Raw genomic sequence first — 27,566 nt, 5'->3', positions numbered from 1 at the left:
CTGACTTGGAAATAGGTTGCTGTTCAATTATTTGTGACTGGGTAAAAATCCTGGAAATGCTTACCTAACAGCTCTGTGGGAATAACTTTACCACATGAACTGCAGAAGTTCAATTGGACAGGCCATCACCATCTTCTCAAATGCAATTAACAATGGGTAATAAATGCTGGTCTAGTCAGTGAAGCCTACATCCCATGAATGAATTTTTTTAAAAGCTAGTGGACTAGCGGATTGCTTGATGCTGACATTGGGTTTTGAAAGAAGGGATGTTGACTTGTATCTCAAGAGGGCTAGATTACAAAGGAGTGGAAGTACAGAGATGTACAGGGTTCAGGTTAAGATGCCATTTACAGTATTGCATTCACCTCTGGTCACCGCACCTCATGAAGAACATATTGATCTCAGAGAGAGTGCAGCACCGATTTACCAGAATGATACTAGAGCTAAAAGGGTTAAATTGTAAGAATGTTGCATAGGCTAGGTTTGTATGCCCTTGAATATTGAAGACTAAGAGGTGATCGAATTGAGGTATTTAAGATGCTTAAAGGATTTGACAGGGTAAATAGAGAGAAACAGTTTCCCCTGGTGTGAGAATCCCAGAACAACGGGAGCGTAGCCTTAGAATTAAAGCAAAGCTGTTCAGGGATGGTAGAAAGCACTTCTTCATACAAGGGGTAGCTGAAACCCGGAACTCTCTCCTTAAAGAAGTTAGTGCTGGAGGTTTATTGAAAGTTGAAAACAAAGATTGATAGAGTTTTTTATTTGAAAAGAGTATTAAGGGGTATGGAACTAAAGTGGTCTCATTGTAGGGGAGAACAGGCTTAAATAACTGAATGGCCTAGTCCTAATCCTATTTCATATGTGAATCTTTATTTCACTCAGATGGGTTAGTGCTGGGAATGGATTATGTTTTATTTTGACAGCCAGTGCCAACATCAAGCAATCTTAGATGAGGTATAGATCCTGAGTAAAGGTCTCTCTACTCTGCCCCACATTGTGCATCAGCCCAAACTCATAACACCAATGTCCATTTCCCATACCAGGTGCCCTGTGCCCTTTTCAGTGCTAGTTTAGCTCTTCTTTATGCAGGAATTGTGCAAGCTTGCACTACCATTGGTCACCCACAGTGTTTAGCAAGATGACCATTGTTTAAATTGTCATAATCATTGTCATGGTAACTCAGGTGCTCTAGATTGGTGAGCAGTGTTCTAAAAATACACTCGCAATAAAATAAGGAGGAAAGAGTAATGGAAGGAAAGAAATTAGCTGATTATTGAAATGTACCAGCAGTTGTCATTTAATGATTTCACTGGGAGACTGAGTAGCCATCTTCACATTGACAGCTTTGAACCTGATGCAGCTCGGACAGAGGTTAGCATCCTCTGAGAATTTAGTGTCAATGTTAATTTTGCTACTGGGATGACATTTTTAGGAACCAAGGCCTGTATGCAAGGCTCATCAAACCCATGTGACCTTGTCAGTTTGGAGTAGGACTGGTTCCCACACATGTTCCACACTAGTGGCATTCTGGGGGCCGTCACAGGCGAGCATTGAAAACACTTGAACACAATTGTTCTACTTGCACTTTTTATGATTAATTATTGATTTTTTTCCTCAGGTACACATTTATCAATGGTGATTCTCCCCTTACAGAACTGCAGTCAGCATGAGAGTTCGAGCTATGTTAATACCTGAAGAGTTTTACAGCCTAACAGTGACAAATAGCACAGAAATGGACCGCAGATTGTCAGTTATTGTTTACCTTTGTGACCACATTTGAAAGGTGAAATGTGGCCCTCTCCCTCCTGAACCTGATACTTGATGACTCTTTCTGGGCTACAATTCAATAGGCAAGCCCTCTGATGTTCTATTGAAGTCACTTTTTTAAAAAGTGTTTGCGAGCTATTTGAGTCTGGTCAAGTTTGATCATGTCCTCAGCCAAGGTCCACAAATATAGAATCATAGAATTTTAATCACACTGGAGCCATATGGACCATCATTGGCTCTTTGAAAGAGACATCCAATTCGTCCCACTCCCTTGCTCTTTCCCCAAAGGCCTACAACCCTACAGCCCTATAGTCCATCCGTCCTTCAAGTATTTATCCAATTCCTTTTTGAAAGTTACAATTGAATTCGTTTCCACCACCTTTTCAGATGGTGCATTCCACATCATAACAGTTCACTACATTAAAAAAATCTCATTTTATCTCTGGCTCTTTTTTCTGATTACCATAAATCTGTGTGATCTGGGCTCCTGCCACAAAACAGTTCCTCCTTTTTACTTTATCAACAAGCTTCATGATTTTAAACACCTCGATTAAATCTCCCCTTGACCTTCTTTGCTCCAAGGAGAACAATCCCAGCATCTTCATCTAACTGGTGCCATTTAGTAAATCTCCTCGGTGAGGCTTTGATATCCTTCCTGAAGTGTGTGCCCAGAATTGAACACAGGACTCCAGCTGAGGCCTAACCAGTCATTTCTAGATGTTTAACATTACCTCCTTGCTTTTTTTGCACAATGGGCGGAACTAAATGAGAAGATGCGGGGTGGAAAGCCCACTGCCTTCCCGGCTCCCCCCAATTAAGCCAGGGCCATGGAAGTCCAAAGCTCAGCCTTTTTGCCCCTAGGATAATTCAGGCTCTCAAGTTGCCAAGTAAGGGCCTTTGCCTGCTGCCACTGTTATTCAGATACTGGGAGGCCTGCCTTCAGGCTGGGGAGAGGGGCCCTCCTGCTCAGGCTTGTTCACAACAGAAGGCCCCATACCCCCACCTCCACCACGGCAGCAAGGGCTAACCCTGCAGGAAGACTCCCCGCTGCTTTCACATCAACGTACCCCACCCCCGCCTCTTACCGGGGCCGGTGTGACTGTTCCCGATGAGGCTGCCCCACTTATCTGGGTTCAGGGGCCTCCATGGCTGATCTTAGTCCTGGGTCCCCAGCAGTTGCCACCATTCCCAGTGGCACTGTTGGGTCTGAAGAGATCTGGTCACCCGATTGGAACCCCGACAGCAAGCAGGGAAGCGCCTGATTGGGATTTAATTGCACTGGGGCTCCCACTGGCTGTGGATGTGGCCACTGCCTCATCCATTAAATTCAGCCCAATGTAATAAAACTGAGGATGGATCCTATATGGCTTTTTCTTAAAAAGCCTATCAACTTATCCTGCCATCCTCAAAGCTTTGTGTACTCACACCCCCAGCTCTCTCTGTTCCTGTGCCCCCTTTAAAATTGTATGATTTAGCTTATATTACCTCTCCTCACACTTCCTTCCAAAATGCATTACTTTACACATCTCTGAAAATATGATTACAATCTAGGATGCCACAAACTCTTGAACTGTGGCACCCTAGATCGAACCAGAAGAGGGATGGTTCAATGGACAGTTCGGTATGAACTACTTTATGTGGAAGTAAATATTTGAGGGAGTCAGCAATTGTGAGATATTCATTTCAGAAATGGACCAGATCAACTACAAACATTCTCAGTACGACAGGTTCCTACATGGGATGGCGATGAGGACAAGGAACCAATGCAAAATTTGAAAAATAATAATTTCCTGATAAACAATAATGCCAATTCTAGCACCAATAATAATGAACCAGCTAAAATAGCTAACTTAGCTATTTCACCTGACTTAGCTAACTGCTGATCCCTACTGAGAAGTTAACTCAATAGTCATACCAAGACAACTGGATTTTTACAACAATCTGGTCATTTTTCCCCCTGTTCTAGCTTATAAATGATCAGCTTTATCGGTTTCATAACTTATAGTATGCTTTGAACTCTAGGTGGCCAAGCTAGTTGCAAAACCACGACAATACCATCTCCTACTTTGAATTAGTACTGTGAGGGAACCAATCTGCATGCGGTGAAGTTTGCAATCAGGTTTCACAACATTTTCAAGCAGTTAAAATTTAACCATTAATGGAGCACTGCCTTCAAAAAAAGGTTGTTGGGAAATCTTTGCATCACTGAAGATAAATTCACATGATCTAAAGACTAATGAACATCCAATACCGTTGCTCCGGAAAGCAGTGTTATACTGTATAATCCACCATACATTATTCTACTGCTACTGTACAATTCTGGTTTCAAACATGGTTTGTTGCTTTAAGATGGCAATGTCATGACGAGGCATATCCTATGTCCAATTAGCAGCAAATAATTTATTTATTAAAACTCTCATCTTCTGTACATTCATAACCTTAAGCTCATCCAAAACTCTGCCATCCAGATCTTAACTTGAACCAAGTCCCATTCCTCCAACACTCTTCTGCTCACTGACTCTAGGTTAGCTCTAGGTTCACCTACACCTGACATTTAAAATTCTCATCCTTATGTTCAAATCCCTCCAAACCTTACACCTCCTACCTCTGTGATCTCCTTCATCTTAGAACCCTCTGAGAAGTCAGTGTTCCTCCAATTCTAGTCTCTGGTCCATCCTCTCCCTCCTTCACACCACCATTGGTGCCCATGCCTTCGGTTGCCCAGGAACTTAGTTCTGGAATTCCCTCCCTAAACCTCTCTGTCTCTTCGCTTCTCTCCTCTTTTAAGGCGATCCTCAAAACCTATCCCTTTGGCCAGCTTTTTGATCACATGCTCTAATGTCTCCTTTCACTCTTTCTATTTATGTTCTCTGCGAAGTGCTTTTGGATGTTTTATGATGTTAAAAGGACTATATAAGTAAGTTGTTCATGCTTTACAACTACAATAAAAGTTTGCATGTGTGACCCAATGCTTGTCACTGAAAATTTTTACGGAAAGATATCATCACATTGTATGCTATGCCTTCGGAAAGTGATTCAATGGCTCTTGCTGACTTTGCTAGTGTTGGTCGTGGATGATTTATATACACAAAGTTTTGCCAAAATTTAAAACTATGAAGCTTTTCTGTTTAACTTTCCAGGCAGCAGTGAAAGCACCTCTTTGGCTGATCTGCATCTCTTCTTTCTCATGTTCAAAAATCAGATTTCAATATGATTATGGTTTGATGTCATCTGTTCCTTAAACTGAAGCAATTATTTCCTCTACACTGTCAAATATATAAAACAATTTGAAAATGCATTTTCCTTATGTTTGAAATCGTCAAAATAATAGCCAGAGTCATTGTTGATGATCTCATGTTTGATATGATCAAAACGTGACCTCCTCCAGGTACCAAGCAAGCGTTGACAACCATTGCAGAATGCGTGGACTTGCATTGGATTGTTCCATGATTGTGCTTGGCAAAGTACTGCAGTGGTTTACCAGTGCCATCTACAGTGTGGCTGACCAAGAAACCCTTCTGTTCTTACCACCTGCCATCAGGCGTATTTAAAGGATTGAAAACAGGCTGATAATCAACCTGTTTGGCTACATTAAGCATGCACCTTCCTTCACCCACTCTGGGAGCTTCAGGCTCAGAGGTAAGGGTGCTACCGCTGTGCCAGAAAACCTCCTATCAAAAACGTGACCAGGTTTTCCAAATTGTAATGAGCCACTGCTGGTTCATTTATTTCATTGCCGTATGCTTCATTGCAAATTGACTGTCTTGCTTCTTTACTTCACAACAGTGATTACACTTCAAAACTACTTAATTGGCTGTGAAGCACTTTGGGACATCCCCTGAGTCATGCAAGGTGCTATATAAATGTAAGTTTTTTTAATCTTACAATTCCTGGCTGAAAAACAGCAGTGTAATATTTCACTGCTTTCTCTAACCTTGATTGTCTCTATCCAACGGGGCTGCTTGACCTGATAGTAGATGACGGATCGATATTCACTGACTGGCTTGTCTCCCGCACCCAGGCAAATGGCATTCTGCAAAAAAAAGTTCAATTTTGTAAATACTGATGAAATAACCTTTGCATAGATGCGTAATATCAGAGCCTCATTTAACAGAACACCTGAACTACGCCAAATGTTGACAATCTCACAGTGTGCCTCATTAACTCATTAAGAGCTATTGAATGTTCTGCAATTCATCCAATTCTGTTTCCCCCTCATTCTCCCACCCTCAGCAGTATTCCTTCTGCTCCCAGAAGGCCTCATGGCTAGACTACACTGACAAGTTTAGCAACGCTCCAGCATCTCGTCCAGTGCTTATCCTACACGGGATAAATTCCGTAAGATCCAGCACCCCTGATTTTGACTTGAAGTGATGGCCTCCAAGTAGGAGCTCATCCACTTCCCAACTGATTTCACACTTTGATTTTCCAGGAGGTAACACTGATAAATCAGGAGTGGGAATTCTGACTGACTTACAACCTGCCAAAGGTCCCAGCATTCACAACCTTTTGGGGGAGAGAATTCCAGATTTCTACAACCTTTTGTGTGGTCAAAGTGGTTCATGATTTTGTTCCTAACACTGTAGTTCTAATTTTAGTGCCCTCTTATTCTTGAGACCCCCCCACCCCCCACCACAACTAAAGGAAATAACTTTTCTGTAACTATCTTTTTTTATTCTTTCATGGATGAGGGTGTTGCAGGCAAGGCCAGCATTTGTTGCCCTTCCCAAATTGCATTTGAACAGAGGGCAGTTAAAAGACAACTACAACGTTGTGAGTCTGGAGTCACATGTAGGTGGTATCAGGTAAGGATGGCAGATTTCCTTCCCTAAAGGGGTATTGGTGGACCAGTTGGGTTTTTACAACAATCGACAATGATTTCATGGTTACCATTACTGAGACTAGCTTTCAATTCCAAGCTTATTAATTGAATTTAAATTCCACCAGCTGTCTCCAGAGCATTAGCCTGGGTTTCTCGACTACTAGTCCAGTGATATATACCAGTGCGTCACCATCTTCCCCAGAGAATGGAATCCTTTTAACATTTTAAACACCTCAATTGAATCACCCCTCAATCTTCTATACTCGAGAAAAATGAGAGACAATGAAGAACAAAAAGAAAACTGTACTTTAGTGGTCAGGTCACCAAAGAAAGTCAGACTAGGCTATCTGAAGTAACACTTCCAGCACAATCTCTGAGACTATAATGTTTCACACAGGTGAGCACACGTTAACAAATCTTTGTGCTTTCTCAAAAGTTAACCCCCAAAACGGCAAAGGAATCTTGGAGTCAAATAATTTGTTTTTATACTGAATGTTCTGGGGGATAAAATGATAATGATAAACAATGAAGCTAAATGTGAACATTGTACAGAACAGGACAGTCTATAAACAAGACCAATGAAAATCCTGTCCCAATTAATTGTTGGTGTGTATTTGTTGGTGACATTCTCCACTGAATCCATCAAATGAGGCTTGCTGAGGCAAGTGATTAACTGATCACTTGCAAGTACTTAAATCAATTACCTATTCCTCGTAATGAAGTAGGGTTGTCAACCCTCCAGGATTCTTCTAGAATCTACTGCAAATAAAGATTAACCTCCTAGAAATTGCTGCCTGGGAGAAAATACACAGGGACATAAAAAAATGGTGCATTTTCATTTCCTTTGAACACTTTTTTTCCTTATATTTATAAAAATATTGGAGATGAGGGAAAAAAATGTATCTTTGGCTGACAGCCAAGTATCCTCCAAACAAGTAATGAAGAATTTCCAATCAGTAAGTGAACGAGTTGCACTGTGAGGATTCATGATCAGCAACCTATGGCCAGAGTAGGGCAGATGGAAGCCATCTGATGAGACCTCCTGAAATATGTCCAATCATATTTGACAACCCTACTGTGAAGTGAATGACATTGAATCTACAGAACTGAAACAGGCCACTCAGCCCAACAGATCAATTTATACTCCCCATGAGATTCCCCCAAATCTATCTACTTCATCTCACACTATCAATGTATTCTTCAGTACCTTTCTCTCTCATGTACTTATCGAGATTCTCCTTATGCCTCAACTACATCCTTGTTGTAGAATGTTCTACATTCTCACCATCCTTGAGAAGTTTCTCCTGAATTCCTTACTGTATTTATTACAGACTACCTTATATCTATGGCCTCTAATTTTAGATACCTCCATGCGGAAACATCGCTATGCCAACCTACCCTGTCTAACACTTCATAATTTTAAAGCCCTATGGAGTCACTCACCTTCACTTTTCAAGAGAAAATAATTCATTTACTGGTGCCCTCCACCAACTTCCCCATTTATTGGTGTCCTCCATCAATGTCCCCAGATACTGGTGCCTCCTCCACTTTACCCACCCCACCCCCTGCCCCCCACCCCCCTGCCATTAATGGTACCCTTATCCAATTGCCTCATGTAATGGTGCCCTCCCTGCAATTTCTCCATTTATTGTTGCCTTCCACCAATTCCCATATTTACTGCCTCTTCCACTTAACACCCCCCTCTCCTCCATTAGTGGTATCCTTCCCCAATTTTACTGGTGCCATCCCCGTATTTCTCCATTCACTGGAGCCCTCCACTAATTCCCTCATTTACTGCTGCCATGCCCCATTCTCCCAATTACTGGTGCCCTCTTGTAATCATCCCATTCATTGGTAGCATTCCATTGGTGCCCTCTCTCAGTTGCCCCATTTACTGTGGTCCTCCCCAATTCCTGAAGTACTACTGCCCTCTCCCCAATTCCATTTTTAATACCTGCCCCCATAATATTTTCACTGATTTATGTACAGAATGTTTAAAAAGTGCTTCAGCAGTAACTTAGTTGATAAATCCACAGCACAGTGTTGTACTGAACCACATTGGCCAAGATGATGGTTCAGTCACTGTTGCGTTATCAAATCACAGTTAAAGACAGCAGATGTCAGACAACCTTTGGCCTCAGCTTCCATGATTCAAGGACAGGAAAAATCAGACGGGGACATGCTCTTGATCTCATTGGCACCTTCTGAAAATGTCTAAAAGCTCCAATGTACATGTCACTTTGTGGATAAGATTAGCCTCGAATCTGATTCCTAAAGACCCTGGATGAAGAGATTTCCTGAATGCACTGGATATGATTATACACGATCCACTTGAATGAAGCCACCAAGGATTAGCCCACAAACCATTCCTCAGTGCACCTTCAGAAGAGCAGAGAATTTTGAATCTTGTTATTCTCTCTACTAGCTGCCATTGGTCACCCATATTCAATCCTGAGAAGAAATTATTACCGGAATAATTTTACCATCTTCACTGCAGACACACATTATAACTTCCACATTCTTCTGTGTGGTCTTGTTGTACTTGTCAAAGTCTCCAAACTGGATGGTGATGTAAATGTCATTTCTAACGTCGCCTGCAGAGGAATGAAACAGTGGAATGCCCTGTGATGAGCGGTTTTGCAATACTTTGGGATGTGAAAACAGACACATGGTGCAAAAAGTAACAAAATGCCCTCCAACATACCTCATCTTTCAGCTTTTCATTCTAGACAGTGGGCAGATGTTAGAAACTACATCTCCCAGTGCAGAGCTTTGTGTGACAGGAGTCCATGATCATCAACTCAAGCACTGGAACCAGCCTGGCCCATGCTATTTTCAGGAGGGAGTATTACTTCATAACCCCACCCATTTTTATCAAGTGCACTTCTCTCTGAATCCATTTTTATTTATTCTTTCATGGGATGTGGGAGTCACTGGCAAGGCCACCATTAGTTGCCCATCCCTAATTGCCCTCAAGAAAATGGCGGTGAGCTGCCTACTTGAACTGCTGTAGTCCACAGCACTGTTAGAAATGGAGTTCTAGGATTTTGACCCAGCAACAGTGAAGGGGCGGCAATATATTTCCAAGACAGGATGGTGTCTTGGAGGGGAACTTGCAGGTGGTCGTATTCTCATGTATCAACTGCCCTTGTCCTTCTAGGTGGTAGGGGTCATGGGTTTAGAAGGTGCTGCCAAAGGAGGCTTGATGAGTTGCTGTAGTGCATCTTGTAGATAGTACACACTGCTACCACTATGTGTTGGTGGTGGAGGGAGTGAATATTTAAGGCGGTGGATGGAGTGCCAATCAAGAGGGCTGCTTTGCTGTGGATGGTGTAAAGCTTCTTGAGTGTTGTTGGAGCTGCACTCATCCAGGCAAGTGGGGAGTATTCCATTACACTGCTACCTGTGCCTTGTAGATGGTGAACAGGCTTTGGGAAGTCAGAGTTGAATTACTCACCACAGAATTCCCAGTCTCTGACTGGCTTTTGTAACCACATCATTTATATGGCTGGTCCAGCTAGTTTCTGGTCAATGGTAACGAACCCAGCATCTTGATAGCGGGGGATTCAGCAATGATAATGCCATTGGAAGTCATGGGGAGATGATTAGATTCTCTCCTGTTGGACATGGTCATTGCCTGGCACTTGTGGGGCGTGAATGCCACTTATCAGCTCAAGCCTGAAAGTTATCCAGGTCATGTTCATATGATCACGGACTGCTTCAGTAGCTGTGGAGTCACAAATGCTGCTGAACATTGTGCAATCATCAACAAACATCCCACTTCTGACCTTATGATGAAAGGAACGTCATTGATGAAGCAGCTGAAGATGGTTGGGCCGAGGACACTACCCTGAGGATCTCCTGCAGTGATGTCCTGGAATTGAGATGATTGACCTCCAACAATCACAACCATCTTCCATTGTGCTAGGTATGACTCCAACCAGTAGAGAGTTTTCCACCTGATTCCCATTCACTCCAGTTTTGCGAGGGCTCCTTGATGCCACATTCGGTCAAATGCGGCCTTGATGTCAAGGGCAGTCACTCTCACCTCACCTTGGGGATTCAGTTCTTTTGTCCATGTCTAGACTAAGGATGTAATGAAGTTAGGAGCCAAATGACCCTGGCAGAACCCAAACTGAGCATCAGTGAATAGGTTAATGTGCAGTGCAAGTGCACTTGATAGCACACCCTTCCATCGCTTTGCTAATAATCGGGAGTAGACTGATGGAGCAGTAACTGGCCAGGTTGGATTTGTCCTACTTTTTGTATACAGGACATACTTGGGCAATTTTCCACATTGTCAACTAGATGCCAGTGTTGTAGCTGTACTGGAACAGCTTGGCTAGGGGAGAGGCTAGTTCTGGAGCACAAGTCTTCAGTACTACTTCGGGAATGTGGTCAGGGCCCATAGCCTTTGCAGCATTCAGTGTCTTCAGCCATCTCTCAACATCTGTAGAGTGAATTGAATTGGCTGAAAACTGGGCTTCAAATGTGCTATTATTCTTTCATTTGTTCCCTCGCTCAAGATCGCCTTAACATATTAACCTCTATGCTCAACAGATCACATAAAATCATCTCCTCATCTGTTTCCTTTGTCTCACTAACACATCCTGTCCTTTCATTTCTAATGTTGTCATGAAGTTCACTCATTGTGCCAGAAGTGTTGTGAGCTGAGAGAGTCCTAACGGAAAGGATCAGGAGTTGCAACAGACATCTATAAAAAACCGACCCCTGATTTGTAAAGGGCCCGAGTCTGAATTAGTCAGGTTTAAAAAAGAACAATAGCATCTGAATGCTGTTCTGTCAGCAGGATTATAACAATGCTTGACATCTTAGTCTAGTCCCCTGCAGATGAGAATAAATCCCTTTGTCAGATTTAGAAAGTGCATGCGAACATATATTAGGCTTGAGAAGCCAGCCAAATGACGTCAAATTCACAGCTGCTCCGAACAATTTCACAACAGGCAGAGCTGTGGCCACCTGTAACCCCAGCCAGATCAAGCTACTAAATGCACTTTTGAAAGGTGACAGCTTTGACACACAAGAGCTTCCAAGCTGCATAAAATAGACAGTTTTCCTCAACTGTACCCCTGAGCTGTTTTTCATCATTGTTGGTTTAGGAGGTAAAGGGATTTGTAAACTTATCACTGAAGGCCACTGAGAGCAGTAGTTTATTTTAATTTATCACTGTTATATGTGCATGATACAAATCAGTCAATATTCCACAGTGTTACATACAGGGAAAGAAAACCAAGTGTAGTGTTCAGTGAAGCAGGTTTGAGGATGAGTAATAATTAGACATGATTCAGTCTTCATTTTAAAGTCATATTTCACTTTATTTAGTACCTTGACTTAAATAGAAAAAAGTTCAGGTAATCTGGGAACCAGCGATTGAGTTGGTTTGCTGGAGCTTTCAACCTTAGATTAGGGAGTATTATCTGAGTTATAAAATCATGGGTTCAAACTCATGAGACATAATCACATATTCTAGGCTGACGCTTCAGTGCAGCACTGAGGGAGCACTGCACTGTTGAGGTGCCATCCTTCAGATACAAGTTTAAACTGAGATTCTATCTGGGGTGAAAGATCCCATTGTATTATTCTAAGGAGTGCAAGGCAGTTCTCCCCATGTCATGCCCAAGAGTTAACCCTAAGCTAACTCAAGTAATACAGTTTATTTGGTCATTTATCTCAAAGCTGCTTTTGTGGCTTTGTTGTGCATAAATTAGAGTGCTGTGTTGTTTTTTTATTCATTCAAGGGATGTGGGCATCGTTGGCTGGGCCAGCATTTATTGCCCATCCCTAATTGCTCTTGAGAACGGAGTGGCTTCCTAGGTCATTTTGGAGGGCATTAAGAGTCAATCACATTGCTGTGGATCTGGAGTCACATGTAGGCCAGACCAGGTAAGGACAGCAGATTTCCTTCCCTAAAGGACATTAGTGAACCAGATGGGCTTTTACAACAACTAGCCTTTTAATTCCAGATTTTTTAACAAATTCAAATTCACTAGCTGCTGTGGTGGGATTCAAACCCTGTCCCCTGAGTATTACCCTGGATATCTGGGGTACTAGCCCAGTGACAATGCCACTACATCACCACCTCCCCTTTCCTGCTACTTTCCTACATTACAATAGTGACTGCATCTTATTGGCTGTGAGGGACTTTGGGCTTCCTGAGCTCATGAAACATGGTATATAAATAAATTTCTGTTCTTCTTTCTTATTGGTTGAGCAGCTGGCAGGTGTAAAACTGAGGAATGAATAGGCCACCTCAGGCAGGAGGGGGAAATTACAGAGTATAGTTCTGAAAAAAAAACTCTTACAGCCTATTATTAAAACAAATATTAACAGACAATATGTAGGGCAAGGCTCACTAACTATAATGACCTAAATGGCCAGATAATGTGTTTTGATGGAGTTAGTTGACGGATAACCGTTAAACTGTCAACTGTGATATACACGGAAGCATAAAAAGTTGCAGGCTATTTGACAGGACTAATCCATTTACCCTTCTGAGTTCTAATTAGTTAATTTGAATCACATTTACTCCCCCTTTTCACCTGTAATATTAATCGCTATATTCTATACAGATGCCGACTGACCTGTTGTGGATTGTAAACAATTTCAATTGCCTTTCGTTTGAGAATTGCAGCAACTTCAAATTTTGTTCACACTTTATTAATTAGATATTTGGTAATACAGAACTTGAGTGTTGCTGTAAAAAGAGCTATGTTGTTCAAACCTTTCACCTTGCACTCATCAGGACAGAATTGCAAGAATGCCAAATCTCAAAGGAAACAACAATTTATACTGCATGGGAAAACGGTGCTGATTGGTTGGCATGGACTCCGATTGGTCAAGGTGTTGCCATGGAGAATGCACCAGGCAACAATTATTCTCAAGCTTTTCTTTAAATTCAAACCAGGCAAATTGAGGTGTTGCCATGGGAATTTGCCATGCCAATCTGAAGTGTTCAAAGAATTACTCTAATAATCAATTCAAGATTATCCATCGGGCTCACAATGGGGCTTACTTATGCTTGCTAGAATCTACATATATTCACACTCAGGGCCCTGTCTTCCGTAAACAAAAGGAACATGTCCAGGCATTGCACCTTTTTCAACTAAACAAAAGCTTGGGGGATAATATTTCACTGGGGCATTCCCCATGGCATCGCCTAGACCAATCAGAGACAATTTTCCTGGTTTGAAATTAAACAAAAGCTTGGGAATAACTGTCACCTGGTGCATTCTCCATGGCAACACCATGACCAGAGCCCACTTGCCAAACAATCAGCAGTCCTTTACTTGTGCAGCATAAATTGTTGTTCCCTTTGAAATTTGATATTCTTGTGATTCTGTCCTGATGAGTGCAAGATGAAAAACTTTTACAGCTTGTCTCATGTAATTCTTAAAGTGAGCTGTTCTTTCACCAGGAATTGTGTGGACAGAAGTGATAAAGGGTCTTTTTTTAAAATGTGTCTTTGACCATGGGTTAGCTTTCCCCATGAAAGCCTAGAGGATGTTAATTGTTGTCTTTCAGGGTGAAATCTTATTGCCTTCATTTTTAAACATGGGCCAGAGCCATTTCTGGGTCCCAATCGGTTTCTGAGGTCCAATTAATGGCCACCTCTAGGAGCCATGACCAATTGGGGATGGTGGGTGAGCTGCATAAGTGGGAGGGCCAATGTGAACACCTGATACCCCAGGTGGCTGGCAGCCCCACTGGGTGGGGTGGCATACCAAGAGGATGCCTCAGGATGGAGGTGCTCTCTGAAGACTTTTAAAGTTTAAAATTAGACTGTGGCCACAGCTAACAGGATATCCCCATGGAGGGGTAACTGTGGCCTGCTGGCACCTGCAGCTCTGGGGTGGGAAGTTAAAGAAGGCCTCACTGACACCCCTCCACCCCAGCCTGCTACCAGGAGGCTACCTCCTGGGATGTGCTGGACTTCAGACTCACTGTGGGGGCTCGTGGTGGTGGGGGGTGGGGTGGGGGTGGGTGGTTGGGGGGTTGGGGGGTGGGGGGTGCGGGTGGTTGGGGGGCGCCACTGGTAAGATCCCAGTGACTCACCAACTTGGCCCTAATTGGGCACTAGATTGCTGATAATTAGCTACCTACCATTGCCAAGCAGCTGGCTGATGCCAGTCTCACCCCATCTCCAGCAGGATCACTCAGCTGTTTTACCCGATAGGCACATTTTTAAGGTTCCCCGCCTTCCTGCCTTCAAAGCTGCCAGTAATGACCACTATTAGAGTTGAGTTTTTTTGAAGAACCTATTGGGTCTCAAACTCTACGCTTGAGTCAATAGCTTTGGTTTTATCCATTGGGAAAAGGCTGGTGAGAGGATTAAAATATTAGGTTTGAGCAATTGAACTCCAGCCCCATTCCCAGCCATGTAAACTTTTAAAAATCCAAATCAGGCCAACAATGAAGCTCTGCAAAAGCCAAGAAATGACATTCAAAAGTCACAGTACAATACCATCATTGACACCTTGGCTTTGACTTAACTGCACATTATAGGGGAGTTGACTATTTAAGTTAAGTTCAAGGTCTGCTCAGTTTGCACTCCTGTCAGCCAAGAGGAGCAGGAATGGACCTCCTGAGCCTCACAAGGAAGCCTTCAACACCCACCCACCCCCACCCATCTCGCCACCCCAGTCCTGATAGCAGAATATAAAACATCTTTTCTTGGGGCAGAAGAGACGACCCATGTAAACATACCTGGCATGATGATCTCTGGGAATCCCAACTTCCTGGCCACCACTGTGTTCCTGTCCACTAGATGTGGATAATCCTTTCTGATCTGGGAAACATCCCCCACTAACATTTTCATTGTAACCCATAGACCTGTAAAAGGAAATGAGAAATAGTAGTTAGTATTTTTGTTAACATGTGCTGGCAGGAGACTGTGCAGATCCAAGTAGTTGTACCTGAAGGAGACTGTGTGACTATGTATTTAAATATTTAAAATTAACCCTTTATACTAAAGTAAATAGAGTTATGGGTCATTTCTAGTCAGTTTAATGTCCCTTACGGTGGTAATGTTACTTTAACAGCGTTCTGGGATTGTCAGCGTTGTTGAATGCTAATCTTCATGTATTGCTTAGATACAGAACAAGAGAGGATGGGCCAAAACCACTTGTTCAACAAGTGCAGAGCATCAAGATTAAAGGACCAAACTTCTAAAACTAGTTCAAAAAAAGCAGAAAATGCTTGAAATACTCAGCGGGTCAATCAGCATCTGTGGAGTTAGAAATATTTCCAGTTGATGACCTTTCATCAGATGCAAGGTCTTTGACTTAAAACTTTAACTTTATCTCTCTCTCTCTCTCTGCAGATGCTGTCTTACCTGATGAGCATGGCTCACATTTTCTGTTTCTATTTAAGATTTTCAGCATCTGCAGTATTTTGCAATTGTTCTAAAACTTGATGGCCCTGTGTAATTTATCAATACGTCGCCATAAAGGACTAATGAACGCACAGACTTTACCTTTGACACACTGTTTAAACGTGACATTGTAATGTGATTCCCTATGCTGTCCTAATTACGCAATGAATATGTAATTTTAGTTGAAAATTGTTTTCATAATGAAACATTTGAAAAAAAGAAACTTAACACTGATAGGTTTGACTGCAACTCATGAAGTGATCATTTTGATGTGTGCATTTTTTTTATCTATTTGCCTGTTTTATGGTTCATTTAACAATTTCACTGCTAGCTTTGTCTTTTTCTAACCATTTCAGACATGTTAGTATGGAGCATTAGACAGTTGTAATTTGATCCTGGGTGAAATTGTGCAACTCAAGGTTGTTCACTCGTTCAAAGGTCATACTATAATCTAAAATTCTTAATGTTATATTCTCAGGTTCAGTTAAATCAGTTTGGCTCCATAGGATTGCATTTTCATCACCTGGGCAGGTAGCAGGACACAGGGAAATTCCCTGCTCGGCCCACCTGCCTCAGGAGAATGTGTCCGCAATGGCGAGATCATCATTGCCGGGAGAAGGGTAGGAGCTGCAGTCAGGCCAGCCAAACCAGGAAAGAGTTTGGAGGCAGCCACAGGGGCTGCCAGGTACTGAGGCAGGCTAGTTAAAAAGCGTATCCCAGTGCCGTAGGACTTCATCCCAGTTAAAATAAAACACAAAGGTCCTCCAGACCTGACTCCTTCTTACCCCCAACACACTCCCCATGACCCTCATGCCTACTATGCCCCACCCCCACCCAACTCCCATGGCCCTTCATTCCCCTATACCAAGCAATGGCATTTCCATGCCCATTCACCCACTATACACTGTATAGAACCAATGTGCCCTGTGGTGACAATGGGATACGTAAAGGAAGCTTTAAAAAAAAAAACAGGTGGGTGGAGGGCCATAGCTTGGCATAGGGGAACATTCTTGGCTAAGGGTCCAGACATCCATTACTCTGATGAAACACCTGAGCCCCAGGGAAAACATTACTTGATGGCAGCTCTGGCTTGCTGATCTCTGCTGTCAATTTCACAATGTTTGTTAACACTAGGTTAAGAGGTTTCAAATGTCTCCAGTTTTTGTTATTGATAGTTTAAAGGGTTTGGATGATTGACACATTTACTGTACAATAGTGAATCTACTTTTTTAACATAATGGAAAGTAATGAATCAATGACAGGTTGGTGGCATAGTTTGGCATGGGGGCATGATGGGACATAAGGGTTGGTGGGGGGCAGAGCCTGGCATGAGGGGCATGAGAGGCCATGGGGTGGGTGGAGGACCATATTTTGGCATAGGAGGGATGAGGAGAACCTTTTGAACCCACTTTTTAAAAGTTGCCCTCATACAGACTTTGATTCACAACTCCTCTGAGGTGCCATGAAATACGATTCATCAAAACCCTAGCCCGACTCCATGAAAATTGCAAAGGAGTAGGACATGCCAATCCCCGCAATGGGGCCACCCAGGTCGGGAACGCAGGGTGCGGACTGATGACCTGAACCAGTCCGCACCCTTAAAAGACACTCCTGAAAATTGCACAGCCTGGGAAAGGAGTCAGGATTCCTAGAATCGGGAACCGCCCGCCAATTGTAAAGGGCTCCCAAGTCAACCAGCCTCGGCGAAAATCTAGGCCTAATGCCTGATCTTGGAATTTTTGACAAGTCATCCAGTCATTCCCACAATCCCTTTGCCCCACCATTGGTGGCCGAGCTTTCAATCACCTAGGTCCTAAACTCTGGAATTTCCTCCTGAAACGTCTTTGCCTCTATCTCCTTTGAGAGGCTGCTAATGTACTTTCTCTTTGACCAAGCTTCTAGTCACCTGACATTTCCTTCTTTGGTTCACTGTAAATATATGTCTCATTGCATTCCTGTGAAGAACCTTGGGACACTTTATTGCACTAAAGGTGCCACATAAATGCAAGTTGTTGTTTTCAGTGAGCTTAAACTGATTTAGTGCCCACACAGGTCACTAAAAGTGATGGATATTCTAAGCTTTCCCCTTTCCCTCCTCCAACCCCCCGCCTCCCCTGCCCCACTATCCCAACAGAGGGGATCTGAGGGCAACTGCCTCATTACCTTCTTGGGAGGGTTCTCAGTGCAGAGTGGAGTTGATTACCTTTCTACTGGGCTTGGCCAGGGAGCACTCTGGCTGGTACCATTGCTCACTGAGCCAGCCAGGGAGCCCCTGGAAAGAACAGGAGCAAGCCACAAGCAGAGCGCTGTCATAGCAAGAACAAATTGGTTTCATAGAACAAGGAAAGCCAACCAGAAAGAATGTGCTTTCACCTTGAATGTCTATGAAGGCGGACAGGACACGAGACATGAATGCTCTCGGAAGAAAGTTCATTTAAATGACAGATAGTTTTCTATGGGATGGCACAGGCACTGAAACAGACAGAGTCATACTGTCAACTCACACCAGAAAATCCAGATAATTGTTTTGACACTTCTGTTACTATATTGATGCATGCAGTCATGTCTTACAGTTTCAGCAAAGCAATCTCAGGGAAATTAGAAAGTGGTCCATTGTGTGCCTGTGTTTTGTTAACCCAACTGATGGGTCATTTTTTTTCCCCTTCTTCTTTCTCTCTCTCTTTCCACAGTCTGTTTCCTTCCTTTTAGTAAGAAAGACTTACATTTATATAGCACTTCTCACAACCATTAGACGTCTCAAAACACTTTAGAGTAAATGATGTACTTTTAAACTATAGTCACTGTTGTAATGTTGGAAAGGTGCTAGCCAATTCGTGCATAGCAAGCTCCCACCAATAGCAATGGGTTAATGACCAGAAATTTTTTTGTGATGTTGATTGAAGGAAAAATATTGGTCAGACCCTTGCTCTTCTTCACATAGTGCCATAGAATCTTTAAAATCCACCTGAGTGAGCAGGCCTTGGTTTAACATCGCTTCTGAAAGACATCACCTCCAACAGTGCAGCACTCCCTCAGTACTGCACTAGATTGTCAGACTTAATTTTAATGTTCAAGTTCTGGAGTAGGACTTGAGCCCACCTGTTGTGGCTCAGAGGCAAGAGTGCTACTGAGCCAAAACTGAGATTTTCTTCCTTCATGTGAATCACCTCAGTCCAAGCCAGGATGTTTAGATGAGAATGATGGTTCGATGAGAATGATGGTTCAGACCTTCATTTCAAAGAAGAAGGTTTGTGGTGGAGTTCCCCAGAGATCAGTGTTAGGACCCTTGCTTTTCCTGATATATATTAATGGCCTAGACCTTGGTATATATAGCACAATTTCAAAGTTTGCAGATGATACAAAACTTGGAGGCAATGTGAACCATGAAGAGGATAGTGTAGAACTTCAAAGGAATATAGACAAGTTGGTGGAATGGGAAGACAGTTGGCGGGTGATGTTCAATGCAGAGAAATGTGAAGTGATTCATTTTGGCAGGAAGAACATGGAGAGACAGTATAAAGCAAAGGGTACAAGTCTAAAGGGGATGAAGGAGCAGAGGGACCTGGGTGTACATATGCATAAATCTTTGAAGGTGGCAGGACAGGTTGATAGCACTGTTAATAAAGCATACAGTATCCTGGGTTGTATTAATAGGGGCATAGAGTACAAGAGCAAGAAGGTTATGTTGAATTTTTATGTCGCCAGTGCGGCCTCAGCTGGAGAATTGTATCTAGTTCTGGGCACTGCACTTTAGGAAGAATGTGAAGGCATTAGAGAGGGTGAAGAAAAGGTTCACGAGGATGATTCCAGCGATGAGGAACTTCAGTTGTGAAGATAGACGGGGGGGGGGCGGGGGTGGTGGCGGTGGGGGGGGGGAGGCGGTGGCGTAGTGGCATTGTCACTGGACTGGTAATCCAGGGACTCAGGGTAATGCTTTGGGAACCTGGGTTTGAATCCTACCATGGCAGATGGTGGAATTTGAATTCAATAAAAATTGGGACTTTAAAGTACAATGATGAACATGAAACCATTGTTGAGTGTCGTTAAAAACCCATCTGGTTCACTAATGTCCTTTAGGGAAGGAAATCTGCCATCCTTACCTGGCCTGGCCTACATGAGACTCCAGATCCGGAGTAATGTGGTTGACTCTTAAATGCCCTCTGAAATGGCCTAACTAGCCACTCAGTTGTACCAAACCCATAAAAAGTCAATAAGGAGGATTGAGGCCGGACAGACCACTCAGCATTGGCCCAGACACCAGAAACGACATTAGCAAACCCAGCCCTGACAACCCTGCAAATTCCTCCTTACTAACATCTTGGGGCTTGTGCCAAAATTGGGAGAGCTGTCTCACAGTCTAGTCACGTAACAGCCTGACATAGTCCTCCTCACGGAATCATACCTTACAGATAACGTCCCAGACACCACCATCACCATCCCTGAGTATGTCCTGTCCCACTGGCAGGACAGACCCAGCAGAGGCAGCGGCACAGTGGTATAGAGTCGGGAGGGAGTTGCCCTGGGAGTCCTCAACATCGACTCCAGACCCCTTGAAGTCTCATGGCACTAGGTCAAACGTGGGCAAGGAAACCTCCTGCTGATTACCACATACCACCCTTCCTCAGCTGATGAATCAGTACTCCTCCATATTGAACACCACATTGAGGACGCACTGAGGGTGGCAAGGGCACAGGATGCACCCTGAGTGGGGGACTTGAATGTCCATCACCAAGAGTGGCTCGGTAGCACGACCACAGACTGAGCTGGCTGAGTCCTAAAGGACATAGCTGCTAGACTGGGTCTGCGGCAGATAGTGAGGGAGCCAACAAAAGGAAAATCATACTTAACCTCATCCTCACCAGCTTGCCTGCCGCAGTTGCATCTGTCCATGACAGTATCGGTAGGAGTGACCACCGCACAGTTCTTGTGGAGACAAAGTCCCTTCTTCACATTGAGGATACCCTCCATCAACCTACTCTCGACCACCAGTAAAGTGATGGAAGGCATCATCAACAGTGCTATCAAGCAGCACTTGCTTAGCAATAACCTGCTCACTGACACTCAGATTGAGTTCCGCCATGGTCACTTAGATTCTGACTTCTTACAGCCTTGGCTCAAACATGGACAAAAGATTTGAAGTCCCAAGGTGAGATGAGAGTGACTGCCCTTGACATCAAGGCAGCATTTGACTGAATGGGGCATCAAGGAGCCCAAGCAAAACTAGAGTCAGTGGGAATCAGGGGGAAAACTCTCCACTGGTTGGAGTCACACCTAGCACAAAGGAAGATGGTTGTGGTTGTTGGAAGTCAATCATCTCAGTTCCAAAATATAACTACAGGAGTTCCTCAGGATAGTGTCCTAGGCCCAACCATCTTCAGCTGTTTCATCAGTGACTTTCCTTCCATCATAAAGCCAGGAATGGTGATGTTAGCTGATGATTGCACAATGTTCAGCACCATTTGCAACTCTTCAGATACTGAAGCAGTCCATGTCCAAATACAGCAAGTACTGTACAATATCCAGTTTTGGGCTGACAAGTGGCAAGTAACATTCACAGGTCAGGAGTGTGATGGAATACGCTCTACTTGTCAGGATGAATGCAGATCCAACAACACTCAAGAAGCTTGACACCTTCCAGGACAAGGCAGCACACTTAATTGGTACCCTTTCCATAAACATTCACTCCCTCCACCACTGATGAACAGTGGATGCACTGCAAGAACTCACGAAGGTCCCTTAGACATCACCTTCCAAACCCATGAACACTACCATTTGGAAGGACAAAGGCAGCAGATACATGGGAACACCACCACCTGGAAGTTCCCCTCCAAGCTACTCACCATCCTGACTTGGAAATATATCGCACATCCTTCACTGCCGCTGAGTCAAAATTCCCTCCCTAACAGCACTGTGAGTTACCTACACCACAGGGACTGCAGTGGTTCAAGAAGGCAGCTCAACACCACCTTCTCAAGGGCAGTTAAGGATGGGCAATAACTGCTGGCCTAGCCAGAGACGCCCACATCCCGTAAATGATTTTTTTTTAAAGTTAGGACTGTTTTCCTTAGAGAAAAGAAGATTGAGAGGAAATTTGATAAAGGTATTCAAAATCATGAGGGGTCTGGACAGAATAGGCAGGGAGAAATTGTTCCCACTCATGAAAGGACAAAGAATGAGAGGGCACAGATTTAAAGCAATTAGTAAAAGAAGCAAAAGTGATACAAAGAGAAACTTTTTTATGCAGGGAGTGGTTAAGCTCTGTAGTGCCTGAGAATATAGTGGAGGCAGGTTCAATTGAAGCATTCAAAAGGGAATTAGGCTGTTAACTGAAGGGGATGATTGCGCAGGATTAGGGGGAGAAGTTGGGAGAATGGTACTAGGTGAATTTCTCATTCGGAGAGCCAGTGCAGACACGATGGGCCAAATGGCCTCCTTCTGCACCATAACAATTCTGTGATTCTGTGAATTACATATAATTCAGAAAGGATAGTGTCAGGATATCACAGCTTCTAACTATTTCATATAACAAACAATACACTGAGTAAAGGATTGACCAAGAAGCCTGCCTCTGTGTGGGTAATAGCAAAATAGAAAATTAAGTTTACAATCAATGTTTAAATAATTACCCAGAGTGAAGATAACTGTTACTTCCTCCATCATGCACAACACCTTGCCATAGAACATGGATGTTATAAGAAATTGGGCCATCAAGGGAACGTTGGGCTATTTTAGATTCGGGATTAATAAGCAATAGTGTGGGCGGTTCACATGCATGGATCTCAGAGATAGAGTTGAGTTGATAAATCATTCAATATATCATCTGTGGACTGGTAGCATCCATTGCCAACTTGAAGATGAAGAAAAAGGAAAGGTTTGAGAAACTGTGGCAACAACTGTGAGACGAAGGGCTGAGTCAGTTAAAATATTGAGAGAATGAAAGATGAAACAATAAACAAACTTAAACTGAAGAGCAGCTTATTTATTTTAATTACAGAGTGAGCTTGATAATTCCTCATTAGGAGAGCAGTGGAGTCTGCTAATAGAAAACTAAAAATTGCAAAGAAAAGAGATTTATCATCGCGCCTCTATGGTAGAATGAGCAACATTTTAATTGGCAAATTAAGTCCGAGACTGACTGAATGCAGCAAGTTCAACAACAATCACTTGCATTTACCATATATACTCAAATAAAAGGCGATCTCATGCAAAAGCTGACCCTATGATTTTTGACCTAAAAAAACATAATTTTTCATATACCGCATATAAAGGTCACCTCCAGTTTTTCAGGAATCAAAGCCCAAAGATTTCAGAACCAAAGTATAATCCTGGAAATATTAATGATTTGATTTCATTGTAACTGCATATATTTTCAAATGTTATAAAATGAATAAATGTTAGATAATTAATTCTTTAGTGTTGGTTTTTACTTCATTCCCATTGAAAGGATCATTTTTGGATTTCACTTGGACCCAATACAAGCGCACGTGTCAACCTCTCGTAAAAATTACTCATGTAAAATTCAACTCCATGACTTTTGGCCTAAAAAAATTTGCCTCACGAATTTGACTTTTATGCCAGTGTATATGGTAAAAAGACCACAATATTAACAGGGATGCAGGGAGAGAAGTGAGAGAAAGAGATGTGGGAATCAATGTTGCATTTGGGAAACTCAGAGGAGCAGTTTTCTCCCAGGTCCTGCCATTAAATTTGTTAGGAGCCGATTACCATTTCTGGAAACTGTTTCCTGGCCGCAGTCCATCAGATTGAGTGGCTGGCTGGCTGGCTGTTGAGTGGCTGCCTTCGACATCAGGTCATGGCCAGAAAGTGAAGAGGAGGAAGGGTGGGAGAGATCCGGGGATAAGAATGACATTAATGAGGGAGCCAGAGAGATCGGCAAGGGGTGGAGAGGGAAGTGCAATAAGTGCAATCAGGGTTGGGGCAGGGGACAGCATTGATAGAGGGACCAGGGGAGAAGGAATAAGATCATGGAAGAGGTCAAAGTGATCAAGGAATGAGTGAAGCAGATGATACAAGGCCAGTGGAGGACATGAGGATAGGGGTGGGTTTGGGGGGTGGAGGGGGGACAGATTGTGGGCCATGTAATAAATCAACAAAGCATTGGATTGTGGGGGAATGGGGTTAGGGTTCCAATCACAAAAGTCTGAGATATGCAGCCTCATTAAACTATTTAAATGAGTGATTCACCTCCTGGGACTGGGTTTGTTGCTTACCCCATCACCATGACTTCATTAAGATCTGCCTTCAAGTGGGATGTGTGGAACATTCTTCATTCTGGTCCTAATCAGGTTATCTCCCTCACATATTTCTCCAGTTCATCGATGATTGTATCAGTATTATGTTCTGCTCTTGCCCTGAACTGGAAAATGTCATCAAACTTGCTTCCAATTTGCACTATTCCTGCACCTTCACATTATCCACCTCTGATTCTTTCCTCCCCTCCTCAACTTTTCTATCTCCATTCATAGGGCAGGCCATTGACTTATATCTGCTATAAGCCTATCAACTCCCACAGCTCCCCTGACTACACTTCCTCCCACCCCACATCCAGTTTCTCCATCGCAGGACTCTCGGCGTTGTCTGTTCTATTTCATGTACTTTTCCTCTCACCTATTTCCCCTCTCTCCCAGTGGTTGAATCTGGAGAGAACAAAAGCACGGTTGAGGGTTTCAGCAGTGGAGTTGTGACAGGGGCAGAGACGAGCAATATTACAAAAGCTGAAGTAGGGGGTTTTGGTGATGGAGGGATTTGTGGAAGCTCAGCTCAAGGTCAAATAGAACGCTGAGCAGTCTAATTCAGACTCAGACAGTGACCATGGAGAGTGATAGAATCAGTGGCTGGGATCAGTTTGGGGCCAAAGGCAATGGATTCATTCTTCCAAACATTTAATGGGCAAGATTCGTTGAAGAATTCCAAAGATTCTGTTGGAAATGTTCCAATTGTTCATGGGGCTTAATTTATTCTTTCATGGGATGTGGGTGTATATATAGCTTGGCTTAGTTTCACCTTGTCTCCCGAAAGTTATGAGTTCAATTTCCATTTCAGGATGTGAGCATATAATTCAGGCTGGCACCCAAGCAGAGGACTAAGAACCTTTCGATGAGACAATAAACCAAGGTGCCAACTGCCTGCTCAGATGGATATGAATGATCCACAGCCCAAAAAACTCTCCTGGTATCCTGGCTCATGTTTGTCCCTCAACCAATGCCACCAAAAGCAGGCTAGTTGGTCAGTGATCTTGTGAGGTTTTGCTGTGTGAACCCTGTCGTGATTGTCTACAACACAGCAGTCTCTGCATTTCACACTAAATCATGTCAAACACACTGACATTTCTGTGAAATACAATGAAGTGCTATACAATATTTTAAAACTAATGGGTAATTTTAATAATACATTAATCGATTTTAATATGATGGGCAAATAAGACAGAAAGAGAGATCCGGTAAGAATGATTAAAAGGATTACCTTGACCCTTTTCATCTCCTGTTTTGGTAGAAATGACTCTATTAAGCAGAGAGTGCAGAAAATCATTCTCTGCCACAAACCTGCAACAAATAATATATTTAAAATTAGTGAAATGCCAAGGCTGCAGCTTACAACAGTCAAAGTGATTTGTTGGCACAAAGGATTGAATGTGAATATGTCTGTGAACATCATTGTGACATTTATCAGCAATTGAAAACAGTGTGCATAACAAATTGTACAAAAGATGGTAAAGAGAAAGTAATGAGAGAGAGGAAAGTATGACTGTTAATTATTGATAACCAAGGACATATGAGAGCGTCTGGTCTGATTTGTGATATTTTGCTTGTGCTGGGGTTTGAATCGCCAAATCAAGTTGGACCATATTCCGAAAGGGATCCCCCCACCCCCTAATCTCCAATTGCACCTTCTGACAATTGGCTGCACAGCATGTCTAATCCTTGTAGTAATCGCTCAACAATGATGGCTACAGTACCCACAATCCTCTGCACAGTTGAAACTCTTTCGCGTTATCAACAGTCACAGATTGCAACTCGTTCGAGTACAATCACAGTTCTTGGTTTCCGGGAGTGGGGCATGAACCCACAACCCTCTTGATTAGATGCTCTATATATCGCTTGTTGTTAACCAGTTAGATGGAAGGTTGAGGCTCTGCTACTTGCTGATAGCTAAACAAGAGAACAACAGGTCTTTATGATTTTTCTCCCAGATCATTCAGGTTACCCTTTAATTCTAGGAGACTGGGACCATTCAGGAATATAGGTATGCAAACCTCTATGGCAGGGAGGTTTGCATCCTTAAATGTTGTTCTGCTTCTTTACTTTCACTTTCTCTATGGCTCATAAATGTCTTTAGTTTCCATCATTATAACCCCAGGTGTCTCAGGTTAGCATCACTTCAGCTAGTTAATCTTCATCTTCTATTTTCTGTTTACAGACTTTAAAAGTCATTTCTACTCTTTTTGAGTTGCATTGACGCAGATTTTTGTTGTTACTATTCAGGGAGTAATTGGGTGGAGCCAATAGCCTGTGCATTGTGGAAACCATCTGATTTTCATTCCATTGATTTTAGATTACCATCCAGCCAGTGAAGTCAGAAACCTAACAAACTGTATATATTTAGTGCTTGGGGAACTGGTTGAATTTCTGTTCTACAATCTGAATTTCTGCTCCTGCAAAAAATAACTCTAAATTAGTCAAATTGTAATATAATGAGGATTTATGTATATCTTTGTATATGTATGAGGATAAAATCATGTATGTATTTTATAATAGTAAAGGTTTGAAGTTCCTTTGTCCTCCTTCCCTCCAATTTTCTTCCCCCTTGTCTTGGAGTTGCTGATTTCTGGTGAATGACAGTTCCACAGGTAGCAGAGAAACCTACCAACAGCTCCCCCGTATGACACTCTCCATGCGAGTATATGGATGGTAAGAGGTGACAGGCCAATGACCCAATGGAGGCCCAATTCTGTCTCCACCTGGCACATGCATGTACCTTTTAAGTGATAGTGATTGGATGCTGGTCAATCAGAATTGAATTTGGTTCAATTTTCTTTTTCACTTTCAAGCACAGGGTTTCTGAAGCCAAGTATAAAGCACACCTCCCCCCAAACCCCACCACCACCTTTCCCCCCACCACCCCCCATGCCGCACCCCCACCCTCACCTCACGCCTTGTGACAGCCTGAGCTGAGATCAGCTAACTCAGCACAAATCAAACCTGGGGTTTTCGTCAGCTCATGACTTTGAGTTAAACTGGGTAGTCCATTTACTAAATGAGCCATCATAGAAGTAACAAATCTAATTTTAAATACTGCAAAAACATCATTTTAATAAATCCCATTGTGGCAGTTTGACTTGGTTGGTAGAGCTCCAAACTCAGGTTGGTGGTTCAAAGTTCACTCCAGAACGTGCATACTTAATTAAGGCTGACACTTTACCACAGTGCTGAGGGAGCGCTGCATTATCTTTTGGAGGTATTAGCTGTCTGTTTAAAAGGTGTAGAAGATCCCATGGTATTCCAGGAATCACAGGTAACGTGGGGTTTTCTCTGTGGTCTAAAAACATTGGTCCCTTAACCAAAGTCA

The 27,566-nt window shown here is 42.9% G+C and overlaps 1 protein-coding gene across 1 annotated transcript in view; it reads right to left on the bottom strand.

Moving 5' to 3' along the window:
- The window catches only part of dock2 (dedicator of cytokinesis 2), a 634,661-nt gene that overhangs the window by 504,312 nt on the left and 102,783 nt on the right, over positions 1 to 27,566 (bottom strand). The window contains exons 12-15 of the mRNA XM_078550540.1: positions 25,464 to 25,543; positions 15,314 to 15,439; positions 9,059 to 9,183; positions 5,702 to 5,800 (exon numbers count right to left, since the gene is read on the bottom strand). Of these exons, the coding sequence (XP_078406666.1) occupies positions 5,702 to 5,800; positions 9,059 to 9,183; positions 15,314 to 15,439; positions 25,464 to 25,543 (430 nt within the window). The remainder of the gene's footprint in view (positions 1 to 5,701; positions 5,801 to 9,058; positions 9,184 to 15,313; positions 15,440 to 25,463; positions 25,544 to 27,566) is intronic.

Source organism: Cetorhinus maximus, chromosome 10 (genome assembly GCF_964194155.1).
Source record: "Cetorhinus maximus chromosome 10, sCetMax3.hap1.1, whole genome shotgun sequence".
Taxonomy (NCBI): domain Eukaryota; kingdom Metazoa; phylum Chordata; class Chondrichthyes; order Lamniformes; family Cetorhinidae; genus Cetorhinus; species Cetorhinus maximus.
Note: the sequence above shows the minus strand (reverse complement) of the source record. Positions and strands in the feature narration are given on the sequence as shown.